We start from the raw sequence: 24,315 nt of genomic DNA, 5'->3' as shown, positions 1-24,315 counted from the left end.
TACCGCCTTTATACATACCTCACCTTGCCTATGAGTCACTGGGAGAGGAGCTTACTATGCCGTTTAAGAGCTGGCACTATCAGATTTGCACTTTGTTTCCCTCTCGGTTACCACCCCAATCTTAACCAAACACCATGTCCATGTGACGGGAGGAGTGGTCAATCGACTATACATTTTTTATTTTTTTGTAAATATTATATTAAATACGCCATGTGGCTTTTAAATTCTTATTTTAAAAAGAAACGGCCTATTAGCCTGGACGAGGCCTATTTGTGTATAGTAACCCTAGATGATGAAGATTTGATCTTGCGCACATGCACTTTTCTTAGAATAGCTATCAGAACACGCAAGTCTATGCTGGATATCTGAGCCTCTGGATGTAACTGAAAAATGTTTAACTATTTAATGGTTTTTTGTAATATTTTATTATGAGCGAAATCATTATTAACTGGCAGTTTTTTAAGAAATATTAACAATTATGTAATGTTTGGTATGTTTCTATTCGATATCGTATTTTCTTGTATTTGTTAGGACTTTGTGCTTTTATGGGTACCGAAGTACCCGAATAAAGTTTAAGAACTGAACTGAACTTGTTGTATCGTATATCTGGATGCAATGACAGAAACAGCAAAATACAAGTCGGGTGGCACACTATGCTAAACACAGGTTTTTAAGCTCACATGTTATTAAGCCCTGCCCTTAATTACATTGGCCACCCCTGTGAGAAGTTGGCCTGATATATAGTGCTCACTATTCTAGTGATCACTTTGTATCATACCAAACAACCCTTATTGATGATTGGTTGTAAGTCAACCTTTCAGACCAGCTATCCTAGTAGCATGGACACGAGCAGTCTTCAGGCTAAACTCTAGAGGGCGTGTTAAGCCAGCTGTTTTACCATCACATATACCCCTTGAACACCAAGTGAAAGAACACCACACAAGTTGTTATAAAAATATAGGATATTTATTAATAACAGTTCTACCCTGAACTCTTTATGAGTCAGGGAGCTAAGCACAATACAAAACTCTTACGAAAATACTTCAAGTTGCACAATTTACACAAATGCCCGAGGGGCACGAAAAACCATATACTACAAAAGTGGAATGCGAAATACTAGCAGGTAAGTAACAAGATCCAGAGGCTTCAGGATCGCTAGAACTACACTACTGAACCTTAAGATTACGAGCAGGAGGCCTAGGGAGATCGGGTGCAGAGTGTGCACTCTCACGCGGGATGCGGGACAAAGTCTATGGATACTAGATTTCGTAAAGTTAGTGTTATCGGACGAATCCGACCAGTTAGGCTGAAAACGAAAAAGGATCTGGACACTTAGATAGTGAACCTACGTTGGAGCACCGAAATGCTCGAGTTACCTAGCCCAGGGGCGGCGGCTGCATAGGGTTCAAAAGACGTCGGGAATCCTCGTTACAGTCTATAGAGCCTGAAAGAAGAAGTTGCTGGCAGGCGACCAGTGATGAAGTTCGATGGGATCCAGCCTGGATCGGAGTTGAAGATGACCTGAAAGCAGAGGGGACTCAGTTCTTGATCATTAGCCAGTGATCAGATGGGCACCAGGATGGCACCGGATGAGGGCACCTCGACCAGGTGAGTGGGCGACGCTTGGCTCTGCAGTCTCTCGAACCAGGAGGCGTTGTCGGCGACCAGGATGGAGGGGCGAGCTGTCCCACGAGGGTGTCTGCTGTCGTCGCTGCTGAAACCAGGATTGGAGCAACAAGCCTTTGCAAAGGCAAGCCCACGCGGTGGACTCAAGATGGCGTCTGGAGTGGACCAGGAGGGTCCAGGGTGCTCCTCTGTTGGAGGGGAGCAAGGGCCAGTCTGGAGCAACCAGACCAGCGGTGGAAGGGTCGTGGTACGTCATCAAGAGGGTCACTAGCCAACGGGCAAGTGACCGGACAACGTGGCAAGCAGCAAAGAAGCAGAAGGGCCCCACGCAGATCTCGTGGATGCTGGGAGGCTGGACTTCGGTGCTGGAGCTGCTTAGGGTTAGGGCTTCTCAAACCCCAATGCACTTACTCGAGGGTCTCTCGGGGGTCGTGCTGGAGAAGCGTCGTGCAGGTCTTGAAGATGGCCGGTCCCACGGGTCTCGTCGCACCCACGAATCTCAGCTGTGCTGGATGATGTAGGTAGAGGTCAGAGATGGCAGGGAATCCGAGTCTCGTTGAGCTGGGCAGTCTTGATCCTGAGGATGGACTTACAGCAAACCGCAAGAGCTTCGATGGTGCCTGCTGGTGCAGGGTGGCTACTCCTTAGCCACAAGGGAGAGTCTTCAGAAGAGTCAAGAGTTCCTTTCGTGGAAAGTAGTTTCAAGATCCAAGATTATCTAATTTGGGAAGGGGGCCTGCTCCTATCTTTATACTAAGAAAAGGGGCTGGCACGCGACTAAGTCCTGCCCTATGGGTGGGACTAGGAGGGGGGTGGTTACACCCCTCTCCTTTGTCCGGTCTCTCCCCAGCTCAGGGGCTGGTGTGCCCCAGGAACTGGTTTGAGCCGGCATATGCACAGTGAGCACCGGGGTGCCACTTGCAGTCACCTTCCTTTCAGCCCTGCCTACCTGGAATACACAAAATCCTGTCTGGGATGGTGCTGGCACCGCCCCTGACAGGAAACCCTTTGTCCATGCCTCCGTTGCTGGAAGGACTCCCAGCAGCAGGAGGGCAGACTTGTGTCTCGGTGGCAGCATCCATTTTGTGGAGCTGAGGCTATGTCTGACTTTAACCGGGGTTCACAGTTACATACATGTCGTGCCCCCCTAGAAGGGTGGAATGCTAACCCCGTCGCCAGAATTGGCGAGGGGTTAGTATTCCAATTCGTATGACACCTTACTCGACATGTTTTGATAAAGCTATACCAAAGTTAGCATTTAACCGCGAGGATTATAATGCAATTAAGAGTATATGGTATAGCGTTATCATGGAACAGCTATTTGGACTTGGATCCGCAAGCTGAAAACGGGCTCAGCTCATGCCAGAGCACCATCTCACATAATTCCAAGCACTCTGCCTTCAGGATTGATAAGGCCTGCCATAGGAGTGACTGATAGGAATATGTGTGTCCATTTTAGGGTTAGATATAGGAATACTATATCTAAAGCAAAGGGTGTTTACACCACCTTGCCCCAGCTGTCGTGCAGCCAGTTGTGTCTGTTTGGGTGGCCAGCCAGGGGTGGCATAATACATGCTTCAGCCCCTGGTAGGCCCTAGGTACACCTATGCCCTGGATACCTAAGGTATGCTGTACAGGGACTGATAAGGTGGCCCAGTACCAATTGGTAAAATGCACCTAAGGTACATGGTTGTAATTTAGAGAGAGATCAGCTAGGCTGTGGGTCTGATTAGCAGGCCCACAGCCAGGGAAAGTCATAAATCAGTGAAGCAAAAAGCAAAAATCTGGGGTGGCCATGGGATTGCAGACCCCACTCTCCTACATAACCCCCCCCCCAAACTTAGGGACATTAAACTAACCTTGACCAGGTGAGTCTTCTTGCTCTAAGTGGAAGTACCTGGAGAGACCATCTGCATTACCATGGTCAGTTCCTGGGCGGTGCTCCACTGTAAAGTCCATCCCCTGTAGGGAAATGGACCACCTAAGAAGTTTGGGGTTTTCACCCTTCATTTGATTTAGCCATAAGAGGGGCTTATGGTCGGTCTGAACTTTGAAGTGAGTACCAAACAAGTATGGCCTCAACTTCTTCAGGGCCCAAACCACAGCAAAGGCCTCCCTCTCAATAGCTGACCAACGTTTCTCTCTAGGGGTCAGCCTTCTGCTTATAAAAGCAATGGGCTGGTCATGACCATCAATATTCAGCTGAGATAGAACAGCTCCCACACCCAACTCAGAAGCATCTGTTTGGACAATGAATGGCTTGGAGTAGTCTGGACTCTTGAGAATAGGTGCAGTGCACATGGCCTGCTTTAGGTCATCGAATGCCTTCTGACAGCTAACTGTCCACTGAACTTTCTTTGGCATTTTCTTACTTGTCAGGTCATTAAGTGGGGTCACAATGGTCCCATAATTTCTGACAAATTTCCTGTAATAACCAGACAGGCCCAAGAAAGCTCTGACCTGTGTCTGGGTGGTTGGAGGAGCCCAGTCCTTTATGGCCTGTATCTTGCTCTCCAGAGGTTGAACTTGGCCTCCACCTACAAGGTGGCCCAAGTATACAACTTGACTCTGCCCTATCTGGCACTTAGTAGCCTTGATAGTGAGGCCTGCCTTTTGCAGGGCCTCTAAAACTTTCCTCAGGTGGATCAGGTGATCCTCCCAGGTGGAGCTAAAGACAGCAATATCATCTAGATATGCTGCACAAAAGTCATCCAACCCAGTGAGAACTTGGTTCACCAACCTTTGAAAAGTGGCAGGGGCATTTTTCAAACCAAAGGGCATCACCACAAATTGGTAATGACCTCCTGGGGTAGAAAATGCTGTTTAGGCCTTGGCATCCTCAGCTAACCTGATTTGCCAATAACCAGCTGTTAGGTCAAATGTACTTAAGAAAGTTACAGAAGCCAACTTATCTATCAGTTCATCTGCCCTGGGTATTGGATGGGCATCTGCCTTAGTGACAGCATTGAGACCCCTGTAGTCTACGCAAAACCTCATCTCTCTCTTACCATCCTGGGTGTGAGGTTTAGGCACTAGAACTACAGGACTAGCCCAAGGGCTCTCTGAGGGTTCAATGACTCCCAATTCCAACATCTTTTGTACTTCAGTTTTTATGCAGTCCCTGACGTGGTCAGGTTGCCTGTAGATTTTACTCTTTATAGGCAGACTGTCTCCAGTGTCCACCTCATGTGTGCACCAGTTTGTCTGACTGGGGGTCAGAGAAAACATTTGTCTGAAGGATTGCAGGACTTGCCTACAATCCTGTTGCTGATGTTCAGAGAGGCTGTCAGAAAAGACTACACCATCCACTGACCCATCATCAGGGTTCTGAGTGAGCAGGTCTGGGAGAGGGTCGCTCTCTTCCTCCTGTCCCTCATCTGTGGCCATGAGCAAGCCCATGTCCTCCCTGTCAACAAATGCTTTGAGCCTATTCACATGAAGTACTCTGTGAGGGCTACTGGGAGTTCCCATGTCAACCAAGTAGGTGACTTCTCCCTTCTGTTCAATGATGATGTGGGGTCCAGACCATTTGTCTTGGAGAGCTGCTGGGGCCACTGGCTCCAACACCCACACCTTCTGTCCTGCATGGTATACAGTTAGGACAGCCTTTTGGTCATGCCAAGCTTTTTGAAGTTCCTGGCTGGCCTCAAGGTTTTTAGATGCCTTCTCCATGTACTCTGCCATCCTGGAGCGGAGACCAAGTACATAGTCCACTATGTCAAGCTTAGGCTTTTTGAGAGGTAACTCCCATCCTTCCTTCACAAGACATAGGGGTCCTCTTACAGGATGTCCAAACAAAAGCTCAAAAGGGCTGTAACCAACCCCCTTCTGTGGGACCTCTCTGTAAGCAAACAGAAGGCAGGGTAAAAGGATGTCCCATCTTCGCCTACGCTTTTCTGGTAACCCTTTTATCATCCCTTTGAGGGTCTTGTTGAATCTTTCAACAAGCCCATTGCATTGTGGGTGATAGGGTGTGGTGAATTTGTAATTGACACCACATTCCTTCCACATAGCAGTCAAGTATCCTGACATAAAGTTTGCACCTCTGTCAGAGATCACCTCCTTAGGGAACCCCACTCTGGAGAAAACTCCAACCAGGGCCCTTGCCACAACAGGAGCTGTAGTGGTTCTAAGGGCAATAGCTTCTGGATACCTGGTGGCATGATCCACTACCACCAGTATAAATCTGTGCCCAGATGCTGTTGGGGGGTCCATTGGTCCAACAATGTCAATCCCCACTCTTTCAAAGGGAACCCCCACCACAGGTAGTGGTATAAGGGGGGCCTTTGTTGTGCCACCTGATTTGCCACTGGCTTGGCAGGTGACACATGAACGACAAAAGTTCTTAGTGTCCTCAGACATATGGGGCCAGTGAAAGTTTGGGGCAAGCCTGTCCCAAGTCTTATTCTGGCCTAAGTGACCTGCAAGGGGAATTTCATGGGCCAAGGTGAGAAGGAAACCTCTCAGAGTCAAGGGGATGACCAGCCTCCTGGTAGCACCAGGCTTGGGGTCCAGCTCCTCTAGGACAGTTCCTTCTGGGGTCTTGGGGTCAGTCTCCTGAGAGAGCTGATCCTGTTCCTGAGGCAGGGGGGAAGGGTCAACCTTACCCCTACTGCTCTTTCTCTTGGTTAGTGTCTGGTCCATTGTTCCAGGATCCAGCACTAGTTCAGCTGGGCATTTCTTGGCCTGTGACCTAGTCACAGGAAGGACATGTGCTGACAAACCTAACATTTCCACATGAGTCCTATACTCCACATCTGACCATAAGGAGGATTCCAAATCATTGCCCAAAAGACAGTCCACAGGGAGGTCTGAACTAACAACAATCCTTTTGAGGCCATTTACCCCTCCCCAGGAGAAGTTAACAAGTGCCATACTATGGGAGGTAGTGGCATTGCTAGCATTGGTCACCAGGTAGTCTGCTCCCAGTATTACCTGGTCAGGGTCCACAAAGTTAGGTGTCACCATGGTGACACTGGCACAAGTGTCCCTGTAGGCCTGAGCCATTTTCTAGTGATCACTTTGTATCATACCAAACAACCCTTATTGATGATTGGTTGTAAGTCAACCTTTCAGACCAGCTATCCTAGTAGCATGGACACGAGCAGTCTTCAGGCTAAACTCTAGAGGGCGTGTTAAGCCAGCTGTTTTACCATCACATATACCCCTTGAACACCAAGTGAAAGGACACCACACAAGTTGTTATAAAAATATAGGATATTTATTAATAACAGTTCTACCCTGAACTCTTTATGAGTCAGGGAGCTAAGCACAATACAAAACTCTTACGAAAATACTTCAAGTTGCACAATTTACACAAATGCCCGAGGGGCACGAAAAACCATACACTACAAAAGTGGAATGCGAAATACTAGCAGGTAAGTAACAAGATCCAGAGGCTTCAGGATCGCTAGAACTACACTACTGAACCTTAAGATTACGAGCAGGAGGCCTAGGGAGATCGGGTGCAGAGTGTGCACTCTCACGCGGGATGCGGGACAAAGTCTATGGATACTAGATTTCGTAAAGTTAGTGTTATCGGACGAATCCGACCAGTTAGACTGAAAACGAAAAAGGATCTGGACACTTAGATAGTGAACCTACGTTGGAGCACTGAAATGCTCGAGTTACCTAGCCCAGGGGCGGCGGCTGCATAGGGTTCAAAAGACGTCGGGAATCCTTGTTACAGTCTATGGAGCCTGAAAGAAGAAGTTGCTGGCAGGCGACCAGTGATGAAGTTTGTTGGACCCGGCCTCATGGCGTGGTCCTACCCCTCCCGCATGGCGGGCCCAGGACGACATCGGCCCTCCGCCCAGCATCGGGCAGCCCTTTTGCCCGACACTGCACGCCCCAACATTGCTGGTCCGGCCACCATCCCGGACCCCCACTACCGACCTGGCTCCATCGTGGGCCCCTCACGACCTAAGCACGAGGCGGCGCCCGACTCCATCTTGGGCCCACCACGTCACGACAACGTGGCCTCGGCCCTGGCCCAGGCCCCAGCGAAGCCCAGACATCGAGGCACCAAGATCTACCCAGGTGGTTGAGTGGCCACTCGACAGATCCCGGAGAAAAGGGTGTTTCGATGGCCCTCCAGCCGTCCCCGGGCACCTGGTTTCGATCGCCCTCCGGCCTCCCTGGGCGCTGGCTCCACCCCCCTGCTGGGTGTCTGGACACCATCATCCCGGCCCCTCTGACCCCCAGGCGCGAGGGTCCGGACATCAAAGGACTCCAGTCCTATATCTGGGCCAGCCCTGGATTAGGACGTCAGTTGTATGCTGGACTGGAAGCCCTGCTGACGCTGTCACGGCCGACACCAGACAAACTCATCTCCGGTAACCTAAACCATCTGAGAGCCTGCTGGCGCTGCCGCGGCCTACCTTGCTGAAACCATCTTGAGAGCCTGCTGGCGCTGCCGCGGCCTACCTTGCTGAAACCATCTTGAGAGCCTGCTGGCGCTGCCGCGGCCTACCTTGCTGAAACCATCTGAGAGCCTGCTGGCGCTGCCGCGGCCTACCTTGCTGAAACCATCTTGAGAGCCTGCTGGCGCTGCCGCGGCCTACCTTGCTGAAACCATCTGAGAGCCTGCTGGCGCTGCCGCGGCCTACCTTGCTGAAACCAGCCTGAGGGCCTGCTGGCGCTGCCGCGGCCCGACCTCTCGGAACCCCCCAGCTCGAGGATTGAGAGCTGTGCGTAGGGTATCCCTTCTTCCACCCGAGTTGAGACTGTCCCGCTACCCTACCCCCCTTTACGAGACATTACAGATCCTTCGATCTGCCTGTATATACTGCCAAGAACCAGCAACCTTTATTACCTATAAAAGCTTAAGATCTCGACCTCTGGTGTGGTGTCCGTCTGTAGTGTTGTGATTATTCTGCTGTACGATCCTAGGAGAGGACCCTCACCCAGGAGGCCTCTCGGTAACGCTCGGCTACTTCTCGAAGGAGAGGTGGACCTAGGGGTGGTCAGTCAGACATCTTCTGCCTCCCCCGGGGTCGCCTTTCTAACATTGGTGGCAAGCGCCGGGATCCGAGCCCACGCAGATCGTACAGAGAGTGATTCACTCACTACCAAGAAAAACACACTACGACCATGAGCACAGAATTCCAGAAAGAGAAAATGGAAGACTACAGTCACAAGGAGCTAAAGCAATTCTGCAAAGACCTAGGCATCGCTACCACTGGCTTAAGCACCAAAGAAGACTTTAAATCGGCCCTGCAGGCCTGGGTGGACGCCGGCGAGGCACCACCCCCGAGTGAAGATAACCCGGGCCCGAACGGAGGCCCGGAGGCCGAGACGAACCCAGCGGGAGGGAGACCCGCAAACCCAGACACGGCCCTCTCCCACGAAGACGCCCGAGAACGAGAGAGGAACCGGCTCCACGAGTTGGATCTTGCTCGACTCAGACAAGAAGGAGAAATCCAACTGGCAGAAAGGAAGTTAGCCCTCGAGGAAAAAAAACTCATGCTCGAGCACGAGCGCGTCCTCAAAGAAATGGAACTGAAAGCCAAGGCAAACGAGTCTGCCATCGCCGGGGGTAAGACCTCACCCCCGCCGGTGGACCCGAAGGTACACATACCCAGGGATGTCGTCAAAGAGTACTATAAGAACGACGACATCCAACAGTGGTTCAAAGCCTACGAGGTCGCCATGGCCGCCCATCGAGTACCCCTCAAGGACTGGGCGCAGGCCTGTGGGGGAAGTTTATCAACGAAGGGAGGGACGCCCTGCTGGAGCTCCCTGATACCGAGATGACCTCGTACAAGCACATGAAGAACGCCCTCCTCACTCGCTACGGGCTCACCCCCGAGATGTACCGGCAGCGATTCAGAGACTGCAAGAAAATCCCCGGTACCACGTGGGTGGAGTACGTGAACTTTTACAGCAGAGCCTTCGAGGGGTGGGTCAGAGGCTGCCAGGTCACCACCTTCCAGCAGTTGATCGACCTCATTCTATGGGAACATCTGTCCAATAATTGCTTCATCGAACTCCGGCAACACCTCCTCGACAGCAAATTGACTGAGCCACGAAAACTCGCTGTCGAGGCGGATAGATGGATGAGCACCCGAGTTCCCCGGAGTCCACTGGGAGACTACGGCCGGGGATCCCCGGGGAACCACCGACCACAAGGCGGCGGAGTAGGCCAGAGCCGGGGTCGAGACGTCCCCCAGGGGTCCTCCCCTACCTCCACGTCGCCAGCCCTGGGCCAGAGAGGGGGCCCCCCAGCCAGACCGGGGCCCCGCCCGAACGTTACGTGCCACAGATGCCAGCGACTGGGTCATTATGCGAATGACCCTCTCTGCCCAATGAATCAGCGACCCGGCACCACCGGTCCCCCAACCCGCCAGATCGCAGCCGCTGCCCTGGGTGAAGAGAGGAGGAGGAAGACAACCCCCAGCAAGCCGAGTGGGAGCCCGCCGCCATGACCTTAGCATGCCTGGGTACTCACGACCTGATCCCCCGAGGCCCGATCCCCGGCAACATCCAGAAATACCGCCAGTGGGTCACCATCAATGGACGCCGGACCGAAGCCCTCCGTGACACTGGGGCCAGCGTGACAGCGGTCCGCTGCCATCTGGTGACCCCGGAACAGATCCTTCCTAATGTCCTGTGTCCAGTCCGGTCCGCAGATAACTCAGAGACTTTGTGCCAGATGGCCCGCATCCCCTTCGAGTGGGGGGGAGTGTCGGGCGTGCTGAAAGTGACTGTCCGCGACGATGCCCCCGTGGACTGCCTCCTTGGGAACGACCTGGAAAGTTCCCCCTGGGCTAGCGTCGAACGGAGAGAGCACCTGGGGATGCTAGGCCTTCCCGAGTGGGTCTGTGCGACCACCCGCTCCATGACCGCCCGAGCCTCCCCCCCAGCGGGGGAAGCTCCCACCGAGGAGCCGGAGTGGCCTGCCCCTCCGCCGCCCGTCGTCCCCGAGGACGCCGACCCCGAACACGGCCCCCAAGGGCCCGACCAAGAAGATCTCACCGAGCTCGACCACCTCCCAGAACTCGCTCAATGGCGCCAAGAAGGTGGCCCCACCCGTGAACTTTCCGGCAGGAACAGAAAACCTGACCCTCCCTCGAGGGGATTCGACAGCAAGCCGCTACCCAAGCAGCTGGAGACCCCGCGGGGTCCCACTGGATCTATTGGGACAACGACCTTCTCTACAGTGAGCAAAAGATTGCTGAACTAGGGGCCGGCCGGGTACTGGTCGTCCCCCTCCGATTCAGAGACTTCCTCCTGAACTTAGCACATGATGTGCCCCTCGCCGGGCACCTGGGGCAGGACAAAACTTACAGCCGCCTGGTGACCCATTTCTTCTGGCCAAAAATGCGTACCGATGTGCATAACCACTGCAGGACCTGCCCGACCTGTCAAGCCAGCGGGAAGAGCGGGGGGAAAGTCAAAGCCCCGCTCCAGCCGTTCCCCGTGGTGACTACCCCCTTTGAGCGAGTGGGGATAGACATCGTAGGGCCCCTGGACCCTCGAACCTCGCAGGGGCACCGCTTCATCCTCGTCCTGGTTAACCATGCTACCCGCTATCCCGAAGCCATTCCTCTCCGAACCATCACAGCTCCCGTGGTGGGCCGAGCCCTCATGAGCATCTTCTCCCGAGTCGGCTTCCCCCGAGAAGTCGTGAGTGATCGAGGCTCCAACTTTATCTCGAAGCATATACGGTCCCTATGGCAACAGTGCGGGGTCGCCTATAAATTCACCACCCCGTATCATCCCCAAGGAAATGGACTAGTGGAACGATTTAACAGAACATTGAAGGGGATGATCAAGGGCTTAGAAGAACCACTCCGGCACAAATGGGATGTCCTGCTACCTTGCCTCCTGTTCGCCTACCGAGAGGTACCCCAGAAGTCCCTGGGGTTCAGCCCCTTTGAACTCTTGTACGGACACCCGGTCCGAGGCCCCCTCAGCCTGGTCAAGGAAGGCTGGGAGACAGCAGTTCGAGAGGCCCCACCTGATGTCTACCGGTACCTCCTGACCCTCCGCAATCAGACTCGGAAGTTCCGGGAACTTGCCGAGGCCAACCTGGAGGCTAGTCAGGAGGAGATGAAACGCTGGTATGACCAGAACGCCTCATCGAATTCGAGCCGGGCCAGCAGGTCTGGGTCATGTCCCCGGTCGAACCTTGTGCCCTCCAGGACAAATGGACGGGGCCCTTCAAAGTGGTGGAGCGCAAGAGCCCAGTCACCTATCTGGTGGACATGGAGTCCCCCCGGAACCCCCTCCGGGTTCTGCACGCTAACCGGCTCAAGCCACACTTTGCACGCACTGAACTGAGCCTGCTGCTAGCGACCGATGACGGAGCGGAGGACGACTCCGAACCCCTACCAGATCTCCTCCGCACCACCGAGAAAGACGGCTCCATCGAAGGGGTCACGCTCTCCTCTTCCCTGACCCCAGAGCAGCAACAGGACTGCCGGAAGCTGCTGGGGCAGTTTGCGGATCTGTTTTCCCTCACTCCGGGGGTCACCCGGTGGTGTGTCCACGATGTAGACACAGGAGACAGCCCGCCTGTAAAACACCGAGCTTTTCGAGTGCCCGACCGGGTACGGGCCTGCATCCAATCCGAGGTGGCCAAGATGTTAGCTCTGGGGGTAGTCGAACCCTCCAACAGTCCCTGGGCCAGTCCCGTTGTCCTGGTCCCTAAAGCCGCCACCCCCGGAGCAGCTCCGGAGCTCCGGTTCTGTGTTGACTACAGGGGACTGAATGCCGTCACCAGGACCGACGCCCATCCCATCCCCAGGGCGGATGAATTGATCGATCGCCTAGGGGCCGCCAAATATCTCAGCACCTTCGATCTCACGGCGGGGTATTGGCAGATTGGCCTTACCCCTGGTGCACAGGAGCGATCGGCCTTCTCGACACCAGATGGCCACTATCACTTCAAAGTGATGCCCTTCGGCATGAAGAACGCACCAGCAACCTTCCAAAGACTAGTGAACCAGGTGCTGGCCGGTCTAGAGGAGTACAGCGCCGCCTATCTCGATGACATTGCAGTGTACAGCCTCCACTGGGATGAGCACCTGACCCACCTCTGGACAGTCCTGACGGCCCTTGGGCGGGCCGGACTCACCATCAAAGCCAGTAAGTGCCAGATAGGCCAAGGGTCCGTGACCTACCTGGGACACCAAGTGGGGAGCGGCCAAGTGGCTCCCCTCCAACCAAAGATAGACACCATCCGGGCCTGGGAGCCCCCGGTCACCCAAACCGCCGTCCGCGCCTTCCTGGGGCTCACCGGATATTATCGGCGATTCATAAAGAACTACGGGAGCATTGTGGGGCCCCTCACAGAACTGACCTCAAAGAAACTACCACAGAAGGTGCACTGGACCCCCGAGTGCCAGGCAGCCTTTGAAACTCTGAAGACTGCCATGTGCACCGCCCCTGTGCTCCAGGCCCCCGACTACAGCAGAGAGTTTGTGGTCCAAACCGACGCCTCGGAGCACGGCATCGGGGCCGTACTGTCCCAAGTTAACTCCGAAGGCATCGACCAGCCTGTGGCCTTCATCAGCCGACGCCTACTGGCACGAGAGCAGCGATGGAGCACCATCGAGAGGGAAGCCTTCGCCGTGGTGTGGGCCCTCAAGAAGCTCCGGCCCTACCTCTTCGGCACCCACTTCCGAGTACAGACCGACCACCAGCCCCTGCGGTGGTTGATGCAGATGCGGGGAGAAAACCCAAAACTGCTGCGCTGGTCCATTTCGCTGCAGGGGATGGACTTCACTGTGGAGCATCGCCCCGGCAACGACCACGCCAATGCTGATGGCCTGTCCCGATTCTTCCGCCTCGGCGAGGAGAATCCCCAAGACGATGGGTGACTCTCCCCTGCCTTCAGCTGGGGGGGACGCGTGTTGGACCCGGCCTCATGGCGTGGTCCTACCCCTCCCGCATGGCGGGCCCAGGAGGACATCGGCCCTCCGCCCAGCATCGGGCAGCCCTTTTGCCCGACACTGCACGCCCCAACATTGCTGGTCCGGCCACCATCCCGGACCCCCACTACCGACCTGGCTCCATCGTGGGCCCCTCACGACCTAAGCACGAGGCCGCGCCCGACTCCATCTAGTGCCCACCACGTCACGACCACGTGGCCTCGGCCCCGGCCCAGGCCCCAGCGAAGCCCAGACATCGAGGCACCAAGATCCACCCAGGTGGTCGAGTGGCCACTCGACAGATCCCGGAGAAAAGGGTGTTTCGATGGCCCTCCAGCCATCCCCGGGCGCCTGGTTTCGATCGCCCTCCGGCCTCCCTGGGCGCTGGCTCCACCCCCCTGCTGGGTGTCTGGACACCATCATCCCGGCCCCTCTGACCCCCAGGCGCGAGGGTCCGGACATCAAAGGACTCCAGTCCTATATCTGGGCCAGCCCTGGATTAGGACGTCAGTTGTATCCTGGACTGGAAGCCCTGCTGACGCTGTCACGGCCGACACCAGACGAACTCATCTCCGGTAACCTAAACCATCTGAGAGCCTGCTGGCGCTGCCGCGGCCTACCTTGCTGAAACCATCTTGAGAGCCTGCTGGCGCTGCCGCGGCCTACCTTGCTGAAACCATCTTGAGAGCCTGCTGGCGCTGCCGCGGCCTACCTTGCTGAAACCATCTGAGAGCCTGGTGGCGCTGCCGCGGCCTACCTTGCTGAAACCATCTTGAGAGCCTGCTGGCGCTGCCGCGGCCTACCTTGCTGAAACCATCTGAGAGCCTGCTGGCGCTGCCCCGGCCTACCTTGCTGAAACCAGCCTGAGGGCCTGCTGGCGCTGCCGCGGCCCGACCTCTCGGAACCCCCCAGCTCGAGGATTGCGAGCTGTGCGTAGGGTATCCCTTCTTCCACCCGAGTTGAGACTGTCCCGCTACCCTACCCCCCTTTACGAGACTTTACGGATCCTTCGATCTGCCTGTATATACTGCCAAGAACCAGCAACCTTTATTACCTATAAAAGCTTAAGATCTCGACCTCTGGTGTGGTGTCCGTCTGTAGTGTTGTGATTATTCTGCTGTACGATCCTAGGAGAGGACCCTCACCCAGGAGGCCTCTCGGTAACGCTCGGCTACTTCTCGAAGGAGAGGTGGACCTAGGGGTGGTCAGTCAGACATCTTCTGCCTCCCCCGGGGTCGCCTTTCTAACAAAGTTCGATGGGATCCAGCCTGGATCGGAGTTGAAGATGACCTGAAAGCAGAGGGGACTCAGTTCTTGATCACTAGCCAGTGATCAGATGGGCACCAGGATGGCACCGGATGAGGGCACCTCGACCAGGTGAGTGGGCGTCGCTTGGCTCTGCAGTCTCTCGGACCAGGAGGCGTTGTCGGCGACCAGGATGGAGGGGCGAGCTGTCCCACGAGGGTGTCTGCTGTCGGCGCTGCTGAAACCAGGATTGGAGCAACAAGCCTTGGCAAAGGAAAGCCCACGCGGTGGACTCAAGATGGCGTCTGGAGTGGACCAGGAGGGTCCAGGGTGCTCCTCTGTTGGAGGGGAGCAAGGGCCAGTCTGGAGCAACCAGACCAGCGGTGGAAGTGTCGTGGTACGTCGTCAAGAGGGTCACTAGCCAACGGGCAAGTGACCGGACAACGTGGCAAGCAGCAAAGAAGCAGAAGGGCCCCACGCAGATCTCGTGGATGCTGGGAGGCTGGACTTCGGTGCTGAGCTGCTTAGGGTTAGGGCTTCTCAAACCCCAATGCACTTACTCAAGGGTCTCTCGGGGGTCGTGCTGGAGAAGCGTTGTGCAGGTCTTGAAGATGGCCGGTCCCACGGTCTCGTCGCACCCAAGAATCTCAGCTGTGCTGGATGATGTAGGTAGAGGTCAGAGATGGCAGGGAATCCGGGTCTCGTCGAGCTGGGCAGTCTTGATCCTGAGGATGGACTTACAGCAAACCGCAAGAGCTTCGATGGTGCCTGCTGGTGCAGGGTGGCTACTCCTTAGCCACAAGGGAGAGTCTTCAGAAGAGTCAAGAGTTCCTTTCGTGGAAAGTAGTTTCAAGATCCAAGATTATCTAATTTGGGAAGGGGGCCTGCTCCTATCTTTATACTAAGAAAAGGGGCTGGCACGCGACTAAGTCCTGCCCTATGGGTGGGACTAGGAGGGGGGTGGTTACACCCCTCTCCTTTGTCCGGTCTCTCCCCAGCTCAGGGGCTGGTGTGCCCCAGGAACTGGTTTGAGCCGGCATATGCACAGTGAGCACCGGGGTGCCACTTGCAGTCACCTTCCTTTCAGCCCTGCCTACCTGGAATACACAAAATCCTGTCTGGGATGGTGCTGGCACCGCCCCTGACAGGAAACCCTTTGTCCATGCCTCCGTTGCTGGAAGGACTCCCAGCAGCAGGAGGGCAGACTTGTGTCTCGGTGGCAGCATCCATTTTGTGGAGCTGAGGCTATGTCTGACTTTAACCGGGGTTCACAGTTACATACATGTCGTGCCCCTCTAGAAGGGTGGAATGCTAACCCCGTCACCAGAATTGGCGAGGGGTTAGTATTCCAATTCGTATGACACCTTACTCGACATGTTTTGATAAAGCTATACCAAAGTTAGCATTTAACCGCGAGGATTATAATGCACTTAAGAGTATATGGTATAGCGTTATCATGGAACAGCTATTTGGACTTGGTTCCGCAAGCTGCAAACGGGCTCAGCTCATGCCAGAGCACCATCTCACATAATTCCAAGCACTCTGCCTTCAGGATTGATAAGGCCTGCCATAGGAGTGACTGATAGGAATATATGTGTCCATTTTAGGGTTAGATATAGGAATACTATATCTAAAGCAAAGGGTGTTTACACCACCTTGCCCCAGCTGTCGTGCAGCCAGTTGTGTCTGTTTGGGTGGCCAGCCAGGGGTGGCATAATACATGCTTCAGCCCCTGGTAGGCCCTGGGTACACCTATGCCCTGGATACCTAAGGTATGCTGTACAGGGACTGATAAGGTGGCCCAGTACCAATTGGTAAAATGCACCTAAGGTACATGGTTGTAATTTAGAGAGAGAACAGCTAGGCTGTGGGTCTGATTAGCAGGCCCACAGCCAGGGAAAGTCGTAAATCAGTGAAGCAAAAAGCAAAAATCTGGGGTGGCCATGGGATTGCAGACCCCACTCTCCTACAACCCCCCTTTGAGAGACTCCCTAGTTTTTTTATTCCACTTAAAACCCTGGTCTCTCCTATTGTAATTCTGTAATTGAATGACACTTCATATCATATATAACAAATTCTCCTTCTTTCAATCAATCAATCAGGGATTTGTAAGCGCTCTACTCACCCGTGAGGGTCTCTAGGCGATGAGGACGGGGGGAAGGGGGGTCCGTAGATCCATTCAGCCGAAGAGCCAGGTCTTGAGGGTCTTCCGGAAAGTGTTCAGGGATGGGGCGAGTCTGATGTTGGCCGGTAGCTCGTTCCAGGTCGTAGCTGCAATGTGGGAGAACGATCTTCCGCCTGCTCCTGGTTCTGTAGATGCGCTGGGTTTCTGCCAGTGCCAGGTTGGCCGATCGGAGGTTTCTCTTAGGTACGTGGAAATGTATTCTGTCGTTGAGGTATTTGGGTCCGTTGCTATGTAGGCATTTGTAGGCATGAGTGAGGATTTTGAAGGTGACGCTCCTCTATGAGGAGCCAGTGAATTCTACCCAGGTGTTGGCTGATGTGCTTGTGCCGGGGGATTCCGAGGATGAGTCTGGCCGCGGTGTTCTGTATTATCTGGAGATTAAGGAGTAGGGACTTGTTGATGCCGGCGTAGAGAGCGGTTTTTCCATAGTCTAGTCTCCTGGTGATGAGTGCGTGGGTGACTGTCTTCCTTGATTCAGGGGGATCCATTTGAAGGTCTTGCGGAGGATGCAGAGGGTGTTAAAGCAGCTGGAGGTGACGGCGTTGACCCGACAGTTCATGGTGAGAGCTGAATCGAGTACGATGCCGAGGTTTTTGGCGTGGTCTGATGGGGTGGGCGGGCTTCCGAGGGCGGTGGGCCACCAGGTGTTGTCCCAAGCTGAGGGGGTGGTCCCAAGGACGAGGACTTCTGCCTTCTCTGCGTTGAGTTTTTGGCAGCTGTTGGTCATCCAGACTACGACGTCTTGCATTCTTCTCTGGAAGTTGAGTTTTGCGGTGATGGGATAAGGGTGAGGGAGAGGATGAGCTGGGTGTCATCAGCCTAGGATACGATGTTGAGGCCGTGTTGTCAGACGATGGCTGCGAGGGGGGCCAGGTAGACGTTGAAGAGGGTTGGACTCAGGGATGACCCCTGCGGGACTTCGCAGGTGATTTCCGTGGGGGAGGAGAGGAAGGGTGGTAGTCTGATCCTTTGGCTTCTTCCGGTGAGGAACGATCGGATCCAGTCCAGGGCAGTACCATGTATGCTGGCGTCTTGCAGTCTTGCGATTAGTGTGCGGTGGGAGACTGTGTCAAGGGCTGCAGAAAGGGTGAGGATGAGGGCTGCGGAGTGCCCTTGGTCCAGGATGGTGCGGATGTCGTCTGTGGCAGCGAGAAGGTTGGTCTCTCTGGTATGGTTGCTTCAGAATCCGGATTGGGACGGGCCGAGGATGGCATTCTCTTCGATGAATCGTGTCAGTTCCCTGTTGACTACTTTCTCTGACACTCTGGCTGCAAAGGGGAGGAGCGAGATGGGCCTGTAGTTCTTGAGGTCGGTGGGATTGGCCATGGGCTTCTTGAGCAGGGGCCTGACTTCTGTGCGCTTCCAGTCGTCTGGGAAGATGCCTGTTGTGAAGGTGGTGTTGATGGTGCATTAAAGTTCGGGTGCAATGGTGCATTGAAGTTCGGGTGCGATGTGCGGGGGGCAGGGCTCGGTGGGGGCTCCCGAGTGGATGCCTTTCATGGTCGCGGTGGTATCTTTGGTAGTGATTGGTGTCCAGTTGCAAATGATGGACTGGCTGGTGTCTCGGGGGAGGGGGGGAGAGGGGCGGCTGTGGTGTCTTGTGGGTGGTTGACAAAGTAGTCGTAAAGTGTTCTGATCTTGAGGTGGAAGTAAGTTCCGAGCTTAATGTAGAGGTCTTGGGACGGGTTGACGTCTGTGGCTTCGCTGCGTGGGTTGGTGATTTCCTGAATGACACTGAAGAGTTCCTTGGAGTTGGTGAGGATTTTGTTTTGGATGAAATTCCTTTTAGTCGTTCTGATTTGGTTGTAGTATTCCGTCATGACGTTCCTGTAGGTGAAGTAGTTGTCCGTTGTCTTGGTGTTCCTCTAGTTCTTCTCTAGGCATCTGCAGGTGCGCCTGGCTTCTTGGAGATCGGTTGTAAACCAGACGGCTTTCCTGGGGCGCTGTTTGCTGGGGTTGTGTAGTGGGGCGAGCACGTCTGCGCATTTGGAGATCCAAGTGTGGAGTCCTCTGGCTGCGATGTTTGCATCGGATGCCCAGCCGTGGTTGTGTTGGGTGAGGGTGGAGTTCAGGTGCTCGTCGATAACCTTGCTCCAGTTCCTTCGTGGCGGCCGGGGTGTTGGTTTTGGTGCCTTGGGTTTGTCGACGGTGATGTGAACGCAGTGGTGGTTGGTCCATGATGGCTGCGTTGTGTGGCTGAAGTGGATGCTGTTACCTGCGGCGAAGATTGAGTCGAGATTGTGTCCTGCTCTGTGGGTCGTGTGGTGAAGAGTTGGTTGAATCCGATGTTGGCGAGGTTGTCACGGAGGATGGTGGAGTTGGGGTCGCTGGGGTTGTCTAGGTGGAAGTTGAGGTCCCCAATGATTATGTAGTTCATTGATGCGATGGCGTGGGGTGTGATGAAGTCGCTGATGGTGGTGGCGAAGGGTGTCCAAGGGCCGGGGGGTCTGTAGATGAGGGTTTCTCGGAGTGTGGTGTTAGGGCTCGTCTGGATCTGGAACTGCAGGTGTTTGGCGGAGGGGAAGGTTTTGCTGGAGGTAGTGAGGCGGAGGCTGCTCTTGTGGGCGATGGCGAGGCACCCTGCCGGGCGGTTGTGGCAGTCCTTCCTCTGGACCTTGTATCCGTCTGGGATGGCGGTGTTGATGTCGGGGACGGAAGCGGCGTTGGTCCAGGTCTCCGCGAATAAGGCGATGTCGGACGAGAGATAGTCGAGGGTTTCTTTAAAACCCTAACCTTGCAACCTAACACTATCTAATCTCCGCCAGCCTAGCTATATCACCAACCATTCACCTGAAACTACCTAGCCCTCACTAACGATCACACCTAACTAGTATTGACATCACCTGTATCAATGTAAGTGGAGTAAAAGCATGCCATTTGTTGTTAAGCACACATGACTAATCACAATAATTAACAATAAACACTGAATTAACCAGTAAGCTTGGGTTCCGGTGTAGCGAACTGCTTGGTAGAGCGCGCTACTCGCCGTACAGCGCTTCAAGGCCTCATCAGGTGTAGTAAGCGCTATATAGATACAATTGCATCAGTATTTCTAATTTGCTATCAATTTGTCACTATATGCCATCAATAAATACTCACGTCATGTCAATGTTATTTTCTCCACAGCACATCAAATTGATAAAATCAACATCAAAGGCTACTACGCATTCAGATTGAAAGACACCTACAAGAAAGCGCCATTCGGGTTTTTTAATTCTGAGCTGCAGCCCAAGTCCTCTGTAGAAGCTTACAAAACGTTAATCTACAACAACGGCTTCCCCTCGGAGTCCACGGAGAACCCATGCAGACTCGCCCACGAAGACACACCCTGCCGCATCTGCCTGTTCTTCACGCAGAAGAAGCCCCTGGTATTCTTCGGTTTCTGCCTCTTTGTCGTGTTTGCCCTGCTCTTGACTGTTCTCGCCATTCGCAAGCACAAACGAAAACGGAGAAAACTCTACCACGAAAAACGTTTTTCGGCAAACTATATTTTCTTCAGAAAGTCCTAGAGCTCGCTGCCGAGAATGGCTCAGTGCTACGTCAATTCTCTGTCAAACGAGGCTTAGAAAATAAGGACACTAAGGGGCATATTATCAAGAACGGCGTTAAAATTATCGCCGCTTTAGCAGCTGGAAACTACCGCAATAGCGGCGATAATGGGCTTGATAATATACCCTTGAGAATTTCAATAGAAGCCGATGTTCACACCAGACCATGGACTTCTTTTGGAATCGTCAAGGGCATATTATCAAGCCCATTATCGATCCTTTAGTGGCAGCTTACTGCGCTAAACTGGCGATAATTTTAACGACGTTTCTTGATAAAATGCCTCAAAATTCACTCCAGACGAACATGTGACGTCGACCGTTGGAAGACGCAGCATGCGTAGTGCGTAGAAGAAACAACTGTTGCTGTGTGCACCGTGCACTAGTAAATGGACATTTTATCTTGTTTTATTTATGACAAAATAATTGTGACGTAAATCTACTCATGAACGGAACTATATTGGTTGAAAAAATAGGTAACATGACTGAATAGTAGAGGATGAGGAATTACTTAAATCGCGAATCACAAAATGATGTTTTAAATTATTTAAATGGAATGATGAGAAGTTCTGTCAGGTAGCTCTCAAGAGGTAATTACTCCATGGACTAGTGTTCCGTGTCAGTCACAATCCTTACCACATGAAACCCTGGCGGCATTGACTTTAAAAGTAAGGATGGTAACAAGGAAAACGGACAACCGTAATTGGGATCTCGTCAATAGTAGAGGGGACACGTTTTTCCATGTCCGATCTTCTCCGAGCTACTATGCTGCGAGTATCAGAACTAGGAGTAAGCAAAGTATTTTATTTTGCAACCTTCGTGGAGGTCTATTGAAAGTCCTCAACTTTACTAGGATTGCACCCTTTTTCACTTTGTATACATTTGTGTGTGAAAATCAGGACTTTTGCAACACTTTGTGTCTGTTCATCTATACAATACTGTTGCACATATAATACAGCAGAAAAAGGCAAACTTGCATAGTAAATTCGGCATACACGTGTCATTTATTGTGCATAGAAATGTTCTACAAAAGGTAAACTTAAAAAAAAAAGTTATGCATGCGGTCTTCGGATTGGCTGAAATTTGATTTGAATGAAAATTATTTTATAGTGTGGTGAAATGTATGCTGCAAAGCGCAGAAAAACAGCAGTTAAAACAGAAAACTGTAAACTCTTCAACAGAAAAAAATCGCAATTTCTCAAAACTTAACCAGCAGAAAAAATGCTTTACATTCACCTAATCAGAGCTCACTTCGGAAGTTGAAGAATCACTTATTTTGGCACTTCCTGTGGGATTAGTAAAGACTTTTACCTTTCACAGAACCGATGGAAAAGTATATGTATATTTTGTTTTGGGTTATAAAACCCGCCCCATTTTCCATTATATAGTTATCCCATTGCGTGAATGAAGGGTAGCAGGAGTGTCATCTGCTCATTCGGATTCGTCCTCTTGGTTCCTCTGGCCTGGGCTACAAGTGGGCTTGAAACTGGTCCCTATCTGTATTCATGTTCCTAGCTTTACAGAAAAAAAGATAATTTATTTATGAACCATGACTGTAAAACCCATTGAGTTAATCAATGTTAATGACGTAATTCCTGTGTACATTTCACATATTTAACTTAATCGTCCATTCCATAAGAGTATTTTTTTACAGGATGTTGTGTGTCTGCATTTCTTTCCTGCAACTTCTTACTCTTGCACAGTGCATGCTGTGTACAGAGTTCACTCGTGACTTCTGGTTGTGAGTGAGTGTTTATAATCAGCCATGATTGGGACCTCAGCAGTTTGAGGCTGAAGGTAGTGGTAGTGCAAGTTTCTAGTAGTGCCTATAAGTGGGTCATAAAGGTGTTCAGAGCACATGCTCCTCCAATCCGTGGCTCCTCTGCAGAGCACAGAGCAGCAGCCTCTTGTACCAATTGTAATTGTGATTCTGTGTAAAAGTGTGTTAATCAGGTACACAAGCTGTTGACGAGGTGAAAGTGGGAATGACGAAGAGAAGGAGATGAAAGGAAGTTCATGCTGAAGAGGAAAGAGACGAGGTATGAGATACAAATGTGGGATTTCAGAAAGATGTGGGAAGAGTAAAACATTTCAGAGGAAAGTGGTGTGAAGGAAAAATGCGAGTGATTAAGACACTCCGGAGGCCACCACTCCGTCCACAGACAGTATGTCTCATATTTTCAAAACTGAAATATCTTCAATTCTATTTATTCACAACCATGACATTGTTATTGGAACTTTATCTGATACTACTAACAAGCCTTGACAATGCCAGTTGGTCTGGCATGTTTTAGGTGCATGTTTGTAAATCTGTGATATGTATGGATACAAAAAAAGGTAACAGAGAAGCATCAAAATACTGGTCAGGTGGCACCTATGGGAAGTAAAGAATTTTAGTTTTCCTTTTTAAGTCACGCCCCGATTTACGTAGGCCACACGTCCTGGAAAGGATTCCTTGTTACTCTTCTTAGGCCATGCCCCTTTTAGAGGCACCCCCCCACTCACACTTTTTTCATTCCACTTAAAGCTGTGGCACTACTCCTCCTGCTCTAAGCCTCAGGTGGCAGGAGGGCAGTGGCAGGAGCAGAAAACAAGGAGGGCTTTTGAAGAGGTATTGGTTTTTGGTGTTTTCACTCTGTTCTTTTTTCCCAAAGCCTAATCACCAAATTGGAAGCTAATGGCAGGCTAAGAATAGAACATGGGGTCAAACCTGTGATGTCATAGATGGTGAACAGGTGCGTGATATCACTACTACATGCCTGCCATTTTGGTGAATTGATATCCATCAGTTAGTACTTTAATAACACCAGTTTGACTGCTCTGTAAACATCAAAGCTTTCTATAGGGCATGGGTAGCAGACTGATTTATTTCTCACCATTGCAATCTCATTGCAGTTTAATGGAGAAGGTTTAACACAATACATTTCAGTATAAGTACCCTATCAAAAAAGTACTTATAAGGACCTTTGCAAAATGTGTTTAAAAAGAGGGAGAGCCTGTGCATCTGGGGACAACAAGAAGTGAATATTATTTTCAGAATCCAGGTCCCAGAACGTTAATGTTATTCTATATTGACGTGTGTCACATGTTTAATTTGCATACCCACTTTTTATAGGCGCTTTTATTATTTTTCTTTTTTATCTTGAGTGTTGATTTTGTGAAGGTTTTCAGGAAGTGGTTAACCTGATGGAAGATTCTGATGATAATAATGATTGTTAAGTAGTGTTTTACATATACCTTGTTGCCACAATCTTTTCTTTATAGTTATAGTTATAGTTAATTTATTTCATCCACTTCAGAAGGCTCAAATGCTGAGTCAGTCTTGCCAGGATTCAAACAAGTGAACTGCAGGTTACACCAACATCTCAGCAGTAAGCTCTCACTCAACTTTCATTAGGAGGCATTGTCTGTACTACCTAAAAATCTCCTAATTCACAAAGAAAGTTGGAGATATGTTCCAGTAGAGTTACCCCTACATTTCTGATTTCCTTGGCAATGACAAAAAAACATTTCAGGAGCACTCCTTGGAATCTGTAAATGTTGGATTTCTGAGGTGTACTCAGATAAATACACATTTGCAATTTCAGAATCGTAGCGATTGTGTTTTTTCCAGGTCCATGCATTTAAAGTATCAGTGCATTTGCACTTGCTAACTTTGTTTCTCCGCGGGGAAAACATTTTGACTGGACATTTTTTTGAAAATGAGGGCAGCAAAACAAAGTCAACACCTTTCATTTCTTTTGCTCCTTTTTGCCCCCACAGACCCTTTAAGATTCCACATCTACTAAACTATTACATTACCTCCTCTTCTCTGAGGTTCTTGCAGTATAACCTCAAT

General features: G+C 51.9%; 1 protein-coding gene across 5 annotated transcripts in view; it reads left to right on the top strand.

The window, feature by feature from the left end:
• The window catches only part of KLB (klotho beta), a 613,689-nt gene that overhangs the window by 224,608 nt on the left and 364,766 nt on the right, over positions 1-24,315 (top strand). For 3 of the 5 annotated variants that reach the window (XM_078678324.1, XM_078678321.1, XM_078678325.1), the window contains one exon: positions 20,059-21,799. The exons of the other annotated variants lie outside the window; for them this stretch is intronic. In XM_078678324.1, coding sequence (XP_078534450.1) covers positions 20,059-20,441 — 383 coding nt within the window. In that variant the 3' untranslated portion in view covers positions 20,442-21,799. Of the gene's footprint in view, positions 1-20,058; positions 21,800-24,315 lie in introns of those variants that run through there. 5 annotated transcript variants of the gene reach the window in all.

Source organism: Lissotriton helveticus, chromosome 2_2, assembly GCF_964261635.1.
Source record: "Lissotriton helveticus chromosome 2_2, aLisHel1.1, whole genome shotgun sequence".
In the NCBI taxonomy this organism is placed as follows: domain Eukaryota; kingdom Metazoa; phylum Chordata; class Amphibia; order Caudata; family Salamandridae; genus Lissotriton; species Lissotriton helveticus.
This window is presented reverse-complemented; position numbering and strand designations above follow the sequence as displayed.